This window comes from Ochotona princeps, chromosome 21 (genome assembly GCF_030435755.1).
Source record: "Ochotona princeps isolate mOchPri1 chromosome 21, mOchPri1.hap1, whole genome shotgun sequence".
NCBI lineage: Eukaryota > Metazoa > Chordata > Mammalia > Lagomorpha > Ochotonidae > Ochotona > Ochotona princeps.
Window position 1 is genome coordinate 10,241,621 of NC_080852.1, and position 16,505 is coordinate 10,258,125.

General features: G+C 37.3%; 1 protein-coding gene across 7 annotated transcripts in view; it reads right to left on the reverse strand.

The window, feature by feature from the left end:
* MITF (melanocyte inducing transcription factor) overlaps window positions 1-16,505 on the reverse strand; it is a 222,271-nt gene that overhangs the window by 75,544 nt on the left and 130,222 nt on the right. For 4 of the 7 annotated variants that reach the window (XM_004581608.4, XM_004581609.4, XM_004581610.4 and 1 more), the window contains exon 2: window positions 9,731-9,980. In XM_004581608.4, the coding sequence (XP_004581665.1) occupies window positions 9,731-9,980 (250 nt within the window). The remainder of the gene's footprint in view (window positions 1-9,730; window positions 9,981-16,505) is intronic. The other 3 variants (XM_036497421.2, XM_036497422.2, XM_058678963.1) reach the window with 1 other exon arrangement.

Here is a 16,505-nt window from a genome sequence, read left to right on the forward strand (position 1 = left end):
ACTTGTTATTTATTAGTGACAACAATAAAAAAGAATACCTTATTGAGCACTTTCACTCTTCCCAGCACTGTGCTACCAACCCAAAAGCCACAAATGGTTATTGGGTCTGGGAAATGTGACCACTTTAAGAAATTTTAAACTCAATGGCATACAAATTTAGATTTATGTCAAATGAAGATGTAAAAGCATACTCAGCTTAGTTGTGATAAATCTTTTAAATATGGGCCTATGCATCTACATTTTTCAACTATAAATTTTATAAAAATCTAAACAGAGATCAAGCAACTGATGAAAATTTAGCATCCAAGTGTATCGGTAGGGCAAAATACACATCCACTTATGAAGACAATATGAAAGATTTAATACATAATGACTACATGCTGAAATTATAATATTTTAGATGAAAGACATATAAGACTTGGATATCCAGATGTGACTAACATTTACTTCTGTGAGACAGCAATACATTAGTGAACTATCTAATTTAATTCCTACCAAAACTCTCCAGAGTAAGCACATTCCCTCCTTTTTACAGATGGCATCACTGAGGCTTAGAAAGAACAGAGAACATATCCATGTTCACTTAGTGAGGTACTGGAAGCAGGCTAAGCTACATTTTCAACAAGGGCAATGATTATGGTCGCATCCAACAATATGAATTAAGAACACCAGTCAGCACTAACAGGCATTTGACACTCAAAGACCACAAGGGCTGAAGTTGTAAAGTTCTGTGTATTTCATAAATTCAATCTCCTAAGCTTAACTTGGCTGTTATAAATATCACCAAATGTTTAACAATGCAAGAAGACCAAAGGCCATTACTACAGCTTGTCTAACCAGACTAAGGATTCAAATTAAATTCCATCAAACCACAGTGAGCTAACAGATTTTGACAAGCACCTCACATCCAAAAACCTCCAGGAGCCTCTGTGTGTGTGTGCGTGTGTGTGCGTGTGTGTGTGTGTGTGTTTTAATTTGCTCCTCTCTCTCTTCACCAAGACACAAAAGAAAGGCCCAGTAAAATGCTGAATAGGGAAAAAGGAAATGCAACAAAGTTAATAAGGGACTATAGATGGCCCTTCAGAATTTGTAAAAACACAAAAACAAGAGGGCACATTTCCATCACTGCACAATCTTGCTTTTGTTTAAGAGCCAAGTCCCAGTCTTGAAACGTGTGGGTAATAAATCAGCAGGCATTATTTTAAATCAACTGGTCTTATAAAATAAGCCAAGAGTTGAAAGAGGCAGGACTAATTACCAACATTCCTTGATGAATTACTTAGCGGCGTGTGCTAAGTCAATGTACGTCTATGTCTTGATCCCCAATTTTATCCTGGACTTATTTCCCAGGAGGTAAAAAGAACATGTGGCTAATTAAGGCAGCGATCTCCAGATCTCCACAGCCAGAAGTCCTCAAGGTAAGATTTCTTTCAAAAGGAAGAAAGAAAGAAAGAAAGAAAGAAAGAAAGAAAGAAAGGTTCTTTGCCTAGTACTTAATCTAATTTTACTACTTCACTAGAAAAACAGAGCTAATCTTGTCACCTTTAGACTGTCTGAACTACCCTGCACTGATCAGAAAAAAAAAATGTTACATACTTGTAATTTAGCCAGTAAGAATTTCTTAAGCCTTTCCTAACCGGCAGGAATGTCTCTGGTTTGTCACTTCCAATTAAGGTTCAACAAAATTTCCAGCACCTAAATTTTAATTATATAAAACCCAAGGCCAACAGCAGAGATTACAACAAAGTTATGCCTAATGGTATAAAGGAGAACAAACTTGAATTTTGCTTCGTATTCTGAGCCTCTTAACTACATTTTAAAATGATTCACAATTGGGTGATTCAAATCATTTTGCTTGTTTTTAGTTTCCAGAATTCCTACACCTTCTTAGTAATACCCCTGGGGTTGCATAATGTGTGTTAGTCTAGTAAATTCACATAACAGAATAATTATGCTCACCCACAAACTTGGGGGTGAACTGGGCTTGCTAAGACTCTTAAATAAAATGCAACAGACATCCACTTTAATTACATGCAGAATGCATTAATACGTTCCTCTAGTAAAAAAAAAAAAAGTTGAGCCTTTGATCACCATCACTTCAACACCAACACCCATTCCACAGATAACTAGCAGGAACAATTTGGCAGAGATTCATCCAGACCCTTTTCTAGAACATTCTCAACTGTTTTCAGAGTGGTTAAAATCATCTTTTTTATGAATATTCTTTAACAGCCTCGGACTCTATCTGTTACATATTTCCTTCTCACAAAGGCATAATATGTAAAAACATAGTTTTATAAACAATATCTGAAATATTGGTATATTACCAGAACCTAAGCCTTTCTCAAAGTTCAAGCTGATACTCAAGTCAATAAAAAGAGACATATTTAGGACAAGAACCAATGTGCTATTACTAATGGTAGCTATAACCTTGAGCAAAGACCTAGCTTACTTACATGTTTTACTGCAGATCCCACCCACTTATTTTAGTAGGTCAAAATTAAAAATAGATTTTGCTTACACCTGTCCACAATCTCTCTTGTTCAAAAGCTTAACTATAGAGGAAGCCTATCAACTCTAACTTTACAAACTGAGATGAAGTAGGTAATGTTTGTGAAGATGTATTATAGCTGATATCCACTAAAAAACAAACAGAGAAGCAATCAGGACCAACATTGCAATTTTAAGTACTAACACATACCAAATGATATAATACTGCAAGGGATGCCAGGTAAGAAAACACTAAAAATACAACCATAAATCCAGAAGAAAATCTGAATTCAGAGAAGTATGAGTTTCTACTTCAACGAGTAATTAAAAACCATTTAACACAATATAAATATATTGTTGAACTACATAGAAGTGTAAAGCACAGGAATTGTGATACGCTAGACCATCAAGATCTTTAGAATCTTACTGACCTTGAGTTTCAATTTTATATATATTGTTATGAACACCTTTATGACATTGCTTTTTAATCCTTAATGCTGACACTAACCCATGAGGTTACCTGGTAAATGTGGCCATGCAGTCAGACTCTCAACAGTGTAAAAGTGTATACAGTTCTTTCATCAGGAAACTCATGGAAATACTTTATTCAATAGATAAAAGTCCTACCAACTCAAATACCTATGACCACGTATCTTTTTTTTTTTTAATTTTGTCTCACACTTAGCTCTATCATAGCGTATTCCTGGCAGTCTTCAAGAATTCTACAGATCCTGCCCGGAAGTTCTGAAGCAAAATGCATGAAACAACACAGTGGTTAGCACCAGATAGAGTGAGGTGTAGACAAAGAGTGAGGTGTAGATTCCCAGGGAGTTGAGGATCATCTCTCTATTCTGCTTCCTCAGCTGGAAGTTGAGGCTCATTCTACTGACTCCTCTGAGTTGCTGAAAGGTCAAATGAGCTAAACGATAAGAAACATTCATCCTGCCACCCAATCCACACCATAATTAACACGAAGGTAGTCAAGGAAGCACGCTTGCCTTCTGTCCTGCAGTTTGTTCGCAGTAGCACTGCATCCACATCAGTAATTTCTATTTTGAAGCTATGGCCCAAAGTGCTAACAAACATGTGTTACAGAGCCCTGCTGGCCATGGCATTTGAGAGCTGAGCCTCTGCCTCTTAAAGTTTCTCAGGTCGCCCATCTGATGAGAGGTAGTATCACTGTAAAGTACAATTCAGAAAGCTCAAATGCTGATGTCACTATTTACTTTGGTGACTGTGTGAGGTTCAGTTCTTGCCTTTGTGAGACAAGGATGCAAGAGCGAGCCACCTCACAGACCAATCTGGGGACTCAATGAGTCAAACACTAGAAAACTCCAGTGTTAGCACTTGGTAAAACATTTTTTCCTTTAGCAGCCATATCAGACATTTTCCTTCTAACTTCCTTTCCTTCTTCTCCATAAAATGTTAACAGCCACATAAACTGCTTATCTCTTTATGTCCCTGACTCTGTTACAATCCCCTGTGACATCTACAGCCTTTTTTGCCCTCCATAAACAAGCGCTAATATCACCCCTATTTTGCATACATACCTTACAGGTGCCATCACCTTAAAAAGAAATCACCATTTACAACTAAATAAAACTACGTCCAGATGTTTTAAAAAACGTCCCTCCCATGCTCCTATCACTTCCAGAAGGATGCAACCAGCAATACTGTGTAAACGAAAGGAGCCTGCACCTACCAGATGGTTTCATCGAACAGGAAAAACTGAGAAAGGGCCAAGCAGATGCCTCTCTCCTGGCATCACAAAGAGGATTCCCTCAGAGATGAAAAAGGGACACACAAAGAAGACATTACAGATCTTCATCTCAAAGACAGGTGCCACTTGGTTCAGGGGTCTCCTGAACCCAGGTGGTCCCATCCACTACTGGATGAAATCAAATTATCCATATTCTAGTGTACCTCATAGCCTCATAAAAATGTTCTGTGGTCAGAGGGGAAACATCCCTCAATTTCATGCCAATATCACTAAGTGAGCTTGCGATGAGAGCTGATGTTTCAGTGTTTTCAGAAATGTGGAACCAGTTCACAGGCTTAGCTGTATGCAGGTTGAATATTTGGTTTTAGATGGTTACTCCCCATGGGTCTGCTCTTTCAAGTAACGCAAGCCTAAAGATCCAAGCAAAGATGACTATTCAGCCAGCACTTCATTACTGAAACTCCACTGAAAGCAGTGCTGACAGAAACACTGAATCTAACACCAATCAACAAACATGTGCTTAGATTTGGGCCCTACTGGCCTGTGGAAAATGTGATTGTAACAGCAGAAGCAAAGTCTAAAGAACATTTTCGTAGGCCAACCTGAGATGACCAGCTCCTTACCCACAGGGCCACAGAAGCAAGCTGAGGCAAACATGGGACACATGGGACACAAGCTGTGGACACATGGGCACACGTGACACCCTAACAATCACAGAGGCAGAAGATCCTGTATTTGCCAAAGCAGAGGCAATCGGAAGCAGAAAGTTTCTTCTGTTCCACTCACAAATATGAACAAAGAGAAATACCACATTGCCTCTACCTAGTCAGAACAGACTATTTCCTCAGACCTCACTCCCATGGGAGACGATCACAGCATTGGAAAAGGATTTTAAGTAAGACTGAACACGAAACTGGTGCAGTTATCTGCAGGGTGCATGATGAAAGGGAGGGAGAGATGTCTGTTGGCTTATTCTGCTGTATCATTTAAATCTCCTCAAAGTTAACAAACATGATCTGGAATTTTAAAGATCAACAAAATTATTTTTAAAGAGGAAGGAAGACAACCTGGTTATAATATGGAGTGATCCAAAGACTGTATTGGAAACGAAGTCTATGCAAATGAAGAGGGAGCTGTTTGTGGAACCTAGATTTAGATTCCCTTTGTCCTCCTGAACAAGAATGTAGTCTTAAAGCCAAAAATTGTTCTATAAGCAATCCCAGAAATCAAGGTTGGTGACTGGGAACTTATGTCAGCCCTGACAAGAAAGGACTGTCAGGTCTTTATCTTATGAGGATAATACTTACAGCAATGGTTCCTCTAAGGGAACCAAAACAAGCTGATCTGAGAGGGTGAATTTGCTTCTGCCATCCCAGTTCTGTATTTCTGGCTAAACAAATCAGCAGCAAAATCCAGTGCAGACTGTGGGAGAAGTCCCTTCGGCTACTTTGTAACCTATCAACTCACTTCTCACTCCTCATGTCCTTGTTCATGTATTATGCCCCAAAAATATGACACATATTCAAATTCCACTCCAAGTAGAGTTGCAGAGAAAAATGAGCAATTTAGTGAAGTCTCACAGAATATCAGCTGCAGAACAGAGGTTTCAGAAGCAGGACTTCCATCCCAACTCTCTAGAGTCTGTGCAAATGGATACAAGACTGTTGAGATAACCACCAAGTAAGTGCCAACATACATTTTGCTTACAATATACAGGGTTCAGCCATATGGGTTTTTGTATTTGATGAACAGCGAGAGTTACGCCTAACTATGGAATAATTTTTGCAACTTCTGAGATGATTTGGGGTTCGGGGAACCCTTAAAACTAAATTTCTTCCAACTATAAAAAATAAAATATCAAAAAGCAATTAAAATCCTTTCTAAAACATTCAAATAACCTTTCCCTTAAGCAGAACAGAAAAATGTATAACCTATTCCAGAAAGAAGACTTTGTCTTCAAAATTTTAAATAGCTAGACAAAAGGACAGAATGAAGGAGAGAGATGATGAAATGAGAAACCCTTGGACATTTCCTACATATTTATAAACTATAATGTTTTCAAGCTACAAGCTGTCAGAGTAGACTTCAGGAATGGTGGTAAGGAAATAAACCCTGACAAATTTGCCAATCCTAGATTAGAGTAACCAGATACTTTGTTAATCGATCGAAGCAACAGAGCTGAGGCAGTGAAAAGACGTTTGGTAATGACGTGAAGAATAATTTGACAATTTTCTGGTTGGTATCGTGGTGCTTCTATAGCCAGGAGACCTCACACATCTACAAGGTCTGTCTTGGTTATTCTATTTTTGTTTGAAAATAAGCTATAACAAATTTCAAACCTTAGGTTTGTATGTTTATCATAAATGATGAAATTCACCTGTGGAAGAATCCTCTTTCATTAATAGTTATTAATGGTTTCTCTGATCATTCACAGTTTGAAGTATAGAATACATGTACTACTGTAAAAAAAAATTATACACTCCAAGAAGTGGGTAATTTGCAGTAAGGAAACATCCTTAATTTGCAACACTCAAGTGTGTGAATCTGTTCTTAGGAGATCTAGAAAGGATGCAGAGTAATACAACCATTCTAACTCATGAGAAATAGTAGAGGGATAAATCCATAAATCAATGACTCCAATATACAACCAAATGAAAATGCTGCAAACCTCCTTGAACTTACAGACTAAAAAACTACCACATGTTGAGGAAAGAGTCAGACAAATTTCCAGTCTCTAGTAGAAATTCCAAATGGTCCTAAGTTTACAAGATGTCAACAACTTTTAAACATGCTTTGCAAAGCTTCATATTTTAAGCATAACTCGCCAAAGAAAGGGATTAACCTGAAAACACTAATTTAACTTTTCAAAATCCGTCATTCCACCCAGTAACTGGATGTTGGTAGGATGAGTTTTTATGCCTGTAAAACACTTAACTATGACCTTTATTTCGTTAAGTTCTTGCAAACCAGTGGGAGATGGAAGAATTTCACAGATTCTTTAAGACATCATAGCACATCTGAATACATATATTCATCTCCAGCGAGACGCACCAGTATTCGGTTTTAGCAATTTAAACATTCAAAAATTAATGAATAACTTATTCATACATTATATAAAATTTATTCATATGCAATGCATTACTCATATACCATAAAAATGTTTTTATATAAATCATGAGATAATATTTAACATAATTTATAATACAAAAAAAACTTGGTTAGTATACTTGACACTACCTATTCATTGAAAAACACATTCTGATGGAAAAAATTATCTAAGATCTTACAAATTAACTGTGCTCTCTTTAATCTTTCACTTCCTTATAATTTAATAAAAACTACATGGAAATCAAAGGGATTACAGTTCTCTCATTTATCTTTCTACAAGAGACAAATGTAAACATAAAACTTTTAAAAATATGTATTCTTTTTAAGAATCATTAAATCTTTACTTATTAATCATTATACAACAGATTGCTAAAGAAATTTATCTTTGGGGTTTCTCAGACTCCTAAATCAAATATTTTTATTTGGTCCTTCACTTATGAAGGGTACTAGAAACTGTCTTAAAAAAATCATTAATCCTCTAAATATTATTACACCAACAAGTCTTCCTTTTCATGTATACAATACTTTTCACTAGCTTATACAACTGTAGTATCAAACCATGAAAGCTAAAAAAAGAGATTAAACTATTCAGCATGAAATCCAAATCTTTCAATTGCTCACTTTTATTTAGACCATGTCTCCCAATATTAGTCATTTATTTGAGCTTTAACTTTAGAAGTTTTTCTTGCATTTCTGTTAGGAGATGCATGTGTACCCAGTATTACCAGGACACAGTAAAATATGAGCAAAACAGATATGCCATTTGTACAACTTTGTGTGTTTCAATTTCAGTAATTCCAAAATAATAAATTTTAAGAAACAAAAACATTTGGAAGTTGTGTCCATTTGTAATACAATATGTGAATGATGTTTTAACACATTTGTAGTTGTGTCATTTCTTCACCACTGGATATAACTGCTCTATTTGGAAAACCCATTTCAATTAACACACTCTACTGTCATAGTAAACATTACTTTCCAACTACCAGCCCACATCCATGTCAACTGTTTCAAAATTTGCTCTTAATTCACATGACTTTAAATAACCTGAAATACAGATAAATAACTATGGTTCTTGCAATCAGGAAATAACTTAGGTCTTACATGAATCTCATTTTTAAAACTTAGTGATTATTCATTCTCACCCAAACAAAAGAGAGACATCCAATACGTAGGACATTACAGAGTATTAAGCCCTGCCTTGACTTGAGGAAGGAAGGAAGACTAAGGATCCAGTAACTGTGGCAATACTCAGACTTTGGAACAACCATGAAAGAATAACATTATTTGCTAACCACCTGGATCTTTTCTTTTTCCCTTAAGGTAATTTTAGTTGGTTTCTCTACCAAAGAATTCCATTGTTCATCTCTACAATTTGAAAGAGTCATTGCCAATGAAAAATAATTGATCTTAAATTTGATTTTCAAGAATTGTGTTCCTAATTCCAGGAAAGGAATACAGACTCACCCCAGAATCATAACCCTTCATCTCTCTATTCGTTAAGAGTAAACTTTAAATCATGGGAGATATTCCTTCCTTTTTCTTTCCTTTCCTTTTCTCTTTTTTTCTAGGATGCTAGAATGTGAATGCAAAGATCAACAATGAATCACCAGTGTGTAAAGTTCACACTGTTTAATGAACAGTAACACTTGAGACCCTTTAGAATGAGTCAATTAGGGGAATGGGTTAAAAAAATTAAAAGGTGAGAAAGTTTCTCTACTTTCTTGACTCACTCATAAATAAGAATGGAATACAATTCTTTTTAAACAAGGAATATCTCCCCATGGCATGAAGAAGACACACTGTGAGATGTTAGATTTGTTACAATTTTCCCTAGTAATTAGGAATCTATATGTCCCTGACAGAATGACGCTAACAATCCCCTGCAGCTTTTAGTCCAGCAAACAATCAAAGAGACCCAAAGCAGACAACTCATTTCAGTAAAAGGATTATGTAGTCTGGTTATTAAAGTGCAGAAAGCTCTTCCACAGTTTTATATCTAAAGGGACTTTCTAAAAGATGCTATAGCCAACATTATTTACTACAGAAAAAAAAATAGAACATAAAAAAAAAAAACAGAAAAAAATACAGACCACTTATGACAAAAGGCCTGCTTTAGATAACTTTTATGCTTAGAAATGTTCCTGAAACGATAGCCATTCTGTCTCTTCCTACTTGTGATTCCTCATGGAACTTTGATGTTTTTCTACCATTGACTGAGGCCTCCTACTCCATTGCAAGTCCGCACCATTCTTTAAACATACAAAGTCATGAAGGAATTCATGGAGTTGGCAATTACAAGTGTGTTTCTGACAGGTTGATAAGACCAGATAGACATTGTGATCCATATAAAACACCTAGGAAAAGAAAATGGAGGAGAGTGTGGGCCAACCAAGAGCAGCATTCACGTACCTTGAGGACTTCCATCGGCACCTGGGTGGCAGAGGGCAGGGTGGTGGGCACACTGACGTTGATGGCTGGTGTTTGACTCACGGGCACTCTCTGTTGCATGAACTGGGCCGCCTGCAGCTTCTGCTGCTGCTCCCTGCGCTCCTGCTCCTGCATCTGCTCACGCATGAGTTGCTGGCGTAGCAAGATGCGTGATGTCATACTGGAGGAGCTTATCGGAGGCTTGGAGGCCCCAGGATGCTCTGCAGAACTGCTGTGGGAAAATAAAAATGCACGTAACATTTAGTTTTCTAATGAGACTCTTCACTTACATTTTGGGGTATCCTAAATTGCACCAAAGTATGAAATGAGCTGGTGTGAATATAATCAAGTCGTAGAATGGTACTCCACATAATTGAAAATCACGAGGTGACAGGATTGAAGTCATTAGTAGCTGAATTAAAATAAGTTGGCTTGATTGCATCAAGAAATTTTTATCCGGCAGTTTAATTTTTTTTGACATTTTATGCTGCATGCTACTCATCACCACCAAATATGGCACTGCCATATGTAGTGGCAGGAAGTACTATATCTTAATGGCACCCAGATTTCCACATCTATAAACAAATAGCTTGATTTGCATTTTGGGATAACTGAATTTAACCAAATAACTACCCCTACTAGTTTCTTGAAGGTGTCCACAAAATTTCTTAATGGGGAACTGTTGAAGGAAAAGGTGAGTTTTGCTATGGAGAAACTTTCATAAGATAAAACATCATTAACCAACGAAGCATTTGGGCCACAGCATTAACACTGAACTCGACCTCAGTCTTTGGGGAAGGGGGCAGAAGACAAGCTGGTTTGACAACCCAATTCTTCTCTGCTTGGTTTTCTTTGTACCCTCTTTTCTTCTGATGCATCCTGGCATGCCCTCCAGTATGAGTGTGCTGTGCAGTCCCCATGAGGCCTACTTCTAATGGTTTAGATGCGCTCTATGCAAAATTATTTAACCTCTAGTCATAAGGTAAAAGGACAAGACTTTCTAATTTTGCTAAACAAGGTTTTTGATTACTTATCCTGTCAGCCCTCTCATCAAAGTTAGTAAACCTCTGTCGGCCTTAGTCACCATACCCAGAAAAGAAGGACAATTATATTTTTCACGTATTAACTCATTTGTAAAAGTGAAAGATGATTTTTATAAATTATTTCAATGGTATCATTTACACTTTAAAGTCCTTCACTTTAGGTATTTTGTGAAAGTAAATTAAAAACCATTCACAAAAGACCCCTAGAACGAGTATCACAATACTGTCTCAATAAATATTAGAAATATTTGTCACTGTGATTATCATGATACAAAAACTTGTGTCTTGCAATATATTTTTTTAAACTTTTTTTAAGACAAACACTACAAAACCAGACTATCTAAAAACAGAATAAAAGGGAAGTTTTAAATATTCTCTTAAGTCATGCTTTACATATTTGTACCTTGATCCTTCTGCTATGAGCACAAACCCCAGTCCTGCCACCTAAGAAGAGGTAAAACAAAGCTTGGAAATCACGCACGCTCCTGAAAGTGCCTCAAAGACAGGAACCATTGGGAGAAGTATTGGTCTCCCTCTTGCAGTTCCAGAAAACAAAACACATGTCATAAAAATTACACCATGCTTTGCCTATTTCCACTATAAAAATGGTAAACTGACATAGGTTAATCTAATAGCATGCAGCCTCTAAAAATGGTGTTAAAACATTTATTGACGTGAATAAAAGTATGTTATATAATAAAATTAGAAGAGGCAAGTAAAATAGGACACAAGGTAGGACTCAGATGTTTTTCTTTTAATTGTTTATAACTAGAAAAAGCAAACTGGCAGTGTTTCTTTGAGTCACTGCTGGTAAATATTAAATTATTTTTCAAAAACAGCATTATCAAACATTATCAAAAAGCTATAAAAGCATTCAATTCAAATCAGAAATTTCACAGATAATTTTTTGAGTAAAAAATACAAATTTGGAAAAATCAATATTGTAAAATTCTTTACAAATTACAAAATATTAATATTCCCCTAAAATGTGGCCTATGAGAATGGTTCAGTAAACTGTAATACATGAATTCAATAAAACACCAGCTAAATTTTTTTATTAAAAAAAAAAATCCCACTCAACCATAGTAGGAAGTGCAGGTAACACAAGCTCATAGTAAAGTAGGAGTCAAATGTGCATTCATATTCTGATATATACGATGTATGGGGTATTCACATGTAAAAAAACACAAAGTGAGGATGATCATAGTTGTCAGCCTGGGAGTAGAGTCATAAGTCAATTAAATTTTCTTTTGTTTTTCTTGTTTCCACCATAGAAAGCTATCATATTCTTTTTTTTTCCTGGTGGTAGAACATATGTCCCTGTATGCTGATTTTTGAATACGCAGAAATGACTTGAGTGATTAGTTATCCTTTGGCTAGAAGAAGAATTGATAGGTCCATCACAGATAGCATTTTGATACTGAAAGGAAATGTGTGACTATATCCAGTTTCTCCTGAAGATCTTCAGCATCCCGATACTTAACCCCCTCCTTCCTACCTATTTTTTCACATGTCCTACAGATGTGCACAAAACTAAATGATCTTAATATCTCGCCTATTATTTTAACAGTATTACAATCTCCATGTAAAATCATCTACTCCGGAAAACTATACTAAAAGAGCATCAAAAGAAAATTATTTTTCTACTTTTGAGTCTGTGTTCAAAGCTCAAATGTACTTTCCTAAGCTAAGGGAAGGAGGGAGGGGTGGCTATTTAAAAATAAATAAATAAATAAGCGGTCTTACTATTCAAAGCCTGTCAGGTTAAAACATTCCCAAAGAGACTGATCCTTTTGATAAAAACAGGAGCAAACCTTTGTGCTGTAGCAAATGCAGCTGTGGAATAATCGCACTAATTAGCTGCTCAAGACAAGTCATTGGCTGTGATACTGGGGAAAAAATCCTTTCAATTAACAGTAAAGCATTCTTAAGACATCTTAAATGAAAATGACTAGTTATCAACCACATCAAGGCTTCATACTTTACTAGCAGCACCAATATCACATACAGCATTTTCTGAACTATTTTGTGAAGGGCAGGAAAAAGATACAAATGTATATAGTACACCAATATAAATAAATGGAAATCTCTTTGTACAGCATCTGTTGCTTCATATTTATGGCAACAGCCAAGCTCAGTTAATTGACAGTGTCTTTCACCAAAAAAAAAAAAAAAAAAAAAAGTACTAAGAAAGAATGGGAGAGATTTCATTATGCACACTCCCTGGAGGACATTGCCACAGTGATAAAGGTGACTCCCAGGCTCCCAGTTTAGCTCTCAATCTGTAAAGCATCCCTTTCCCTTAGAAATAACTGAATCTGAAATTACAAACAAGTGTAAGGTTTTAAACTCAGAATACAGATTTAAGTGAGACTACAACAGGTAGTTAGAGAGCTTTTTTTAATTATTATTATTCTTTAAATGAAGACACACCGTTAAAACTGCTCATGACACAGCAGAGACCTCCAATGTATTTAATTTGAAAAGCAGACTGAACTCATCCTGGTCCATGAAGCTCAGTCTTTGCTAGATAATCCTAATTACATGAGTCTGAGTCCTTTTAATAAGATTACATAAAGGTCATTTATTCAACAAATAGTTACTGCCAGGTGCTTGGAATACCTGGTTTCTAATCTCATAGTTTAAAGCCATGGTCACTAATTCTGAGATGCTTTGAAAGTAAGTCAATTATCTATATTAATAGACATCCATGTAGTTCCATGTGGGTAGGTATGTGTCTCACCATCAGGAATCACATTCTGAAATCCAACTGGCAGGAAGGCAAATGCTTTTTCTGGCATTCGGATGAAGCACTGAACCCAGACACAACAGACCTGGGTGCTGAGAAATCTTCCATGCTGGCTCACGGAGGAGAGCCACCGACTTGACATCAGTTGTACCTTGGTCTCAGCAGGGCTGTGAGGGCTTCAATGAGCAACTTATCTACTCCAGGCTCTCCAAATTCCACCTGCCAGTAAACAGCAGGGGTTAGGTGAGCTCCTGGTAGTCCTGGTAGTGTCTGGAAGGCAGTATGTGGACAAGAGGAGGACACTACATGTTGTTTGGGTCCCCACCTCAAAGGCTGAATTTACATTTTTAATCTTAAACACCCCTGTCTTCTCCGTGATGGTAAAGGCCTATTAATCATGGGCTCTTGACAACTTAGCATGTTTCTTTTTTTAAAAAAGAGCTCCATTTCAAAGGCAGAGCTACAGAGAGAGACAGAGAGAGATCCTCCATCCGCTGGTTTACCTCCCAAATGGCAGCAACAGCCAAAGCTGGGCTGGTCTGAAGCCAGAATTCAGGAGTTTCACCCCAGATCTTCAACATGGGTGCAGGGGCCCAAGCATCTGGGCCATCCTGTGTTGGATCTACAGCGAGCTTGATGGAAAGTAGGACAGCCAGAACTTGAACCAGAGTCCGTATGCGATGCTGGGGTCACACGTGGCTACCTCACCAGCAACACCGTAACAGCAAAACGATGGCATATTCTTAAGTCTAAAGGAATTAACCATTGCCTTCATCAACAACTCGAATACATCCAAAACTTCCATTAAATCCAAAACATTTCTGCTTCTAAATAACACCTGCCTAATTATCCCTCACCTTAAAAACTTATGTTTGTTATTTACTTATAAAACTTATTTACTTATAAAACTTATTTACTTATAAAACTTATTTATGTTATTTACTTGAAAAGCAGAGAGAGAGAGAATTGGTCTATCTGTTAGATCACTCTCCAAATGCCCAGAGCTGGGTCAAACTAAATCCAAAAGCAAGGAATTCAATTCAGGTCTCGTATCTGGGTGGCAGAGACCAACTACTTGAACCACCACCTGATGCCTCTTAGGGGGGCAATATTAGCAGGAAGTTGGAGCTGGGAATGCACTCAGGACTCGAACCTAAGCACTATGACATGGGATACAAGTATCCCAAGTACGTTCGTTGCCACTGTACCAACCATTTGCTAACACCAATTCCTCACCTTTGACAATGATGTCATTATCTTTTTTGAAACACCCTTTGGTCTCAACGCCACAGTCCTTCAAGGTAAGAATCTGGCCAGCTTAAATCTAGAGAGTCTGAAGGAACTGTTAAAACTCTTTCCTCAGGCAGAAACCACCTCTACTCCCTGTGACAATGGCCAAGTTAGAATTATCCAATCTCATTATGATGAGAATTAGAATTTATAATAAATGAAAAAAATCTTAGCACAATGACTGGAATATAATCCAATAAACTGGGATGTAGTTCAAAACTAGAGGTAAAAATAATACCAAACTATCATCATGATAGTATTTTTGCATTCAAGGGGAGACATCTTTATAAGCCTATGAGAAAGTCTGGACAACAAAATATGCCATATAAAGTTCAGGCAATTCTGACTTAAGTCCAAGAAAACTTTTGGCTAAAGTTGTGCAAGGACAGAGGAAAGGCAATCTACTCTGTAATTCTCTCATAAATCATAAGGAATTCTAGAATGCTTCCCCAATAAAATAATCTTCATTAAGCTAATTCAGTTGATAAGGTTCCAGGTCTTATGTGTTGTTTCATTTCTGTACAATTTACTTATGTCTGGGGAAGCAAAGTGCTGGGTTCACATACACAGTAGCGACACAGACGTGCACAACAGCATTAACGCTGGTCTGACTCAATAGCCTAGTGGTTAAATCTTCACCTTGTAAGTGCCAGGAACCCATATGGGCATCAGTCCTGTTCTGTCCTGTCCTTTCCTGTCCGGTTCCTGCCCCACTTCCCATCCAGCTCCCTGCTTGTGGCCTGGGAAGGCAGTAGAGGATGACCCAAAGCCTTGGGATCCTGCCCTGGTATGGGAGACCTGGAATAAGCTCCTGGCTTCAATTCTGCAGTTGATATCTGATCATGTTAGGAATCAAGAAGTAAAACTCCCCAAAACATACATCTGTACGCAACCTATCTGACTCTTAAAGCAAAACACTTTCTTCCATTCTGAGGAAAGGCACATTCCATTTCCAATCTCCAGCCAGTCTGACCACAGCCTAAACTCCTTCCAATACTCAATTCAACATGCTGGATGGCATTGAGTGAGGATACTAACAAAAGCATCAGTCCAGAGGTGGTTGGCGGATCCTGAAGGTGATAGTACAACTACTTTATCATAAATAGAAGGAATCAACCAGCTAACTCTATATACATTTTCCCTAACCAGTTAGCTTTCCCAGCAAAGAGAAATTCTAAAGTGCTTCCAAGGACACAAATCTCATTTGAAAAATGGATCCATGGAATAATAATCATTCCAAAATCATCAGGACTTCTGCTATCTGAATCTTTCCTTCCACAGTAATTCAGGAAGGACCATGAATACTGGAAGCAAGTATCAGTGAGAAATTACAGCATCTCATAATAGTTGGGAGTCTGGTGCTTATAAATATAAAAGTACCAGATACCACAGTTTGGCTTCAGACACTGAGATCGGCTAGACTTGTCTCATCATGAAACTTGGACTTTAGTGGTCAAAAAAAAAAACAACACAGAACAACACAGAAAGTCTGCCAAAATTATAGTTGTTTCTGGTAAATCACCAGGTCAGACAATAAATACTCTAGGTTTCTGGCACAGAATAAAGCTTTAAAAAGGCAATGTGTCTTTTCTCTTCTTTCCCTCAACAAATTCTTAAATGCTTTCCCAGGGCTCAATGCTGCTGGAGCCCCGGGGTACCCTGGTGAATAACCCTG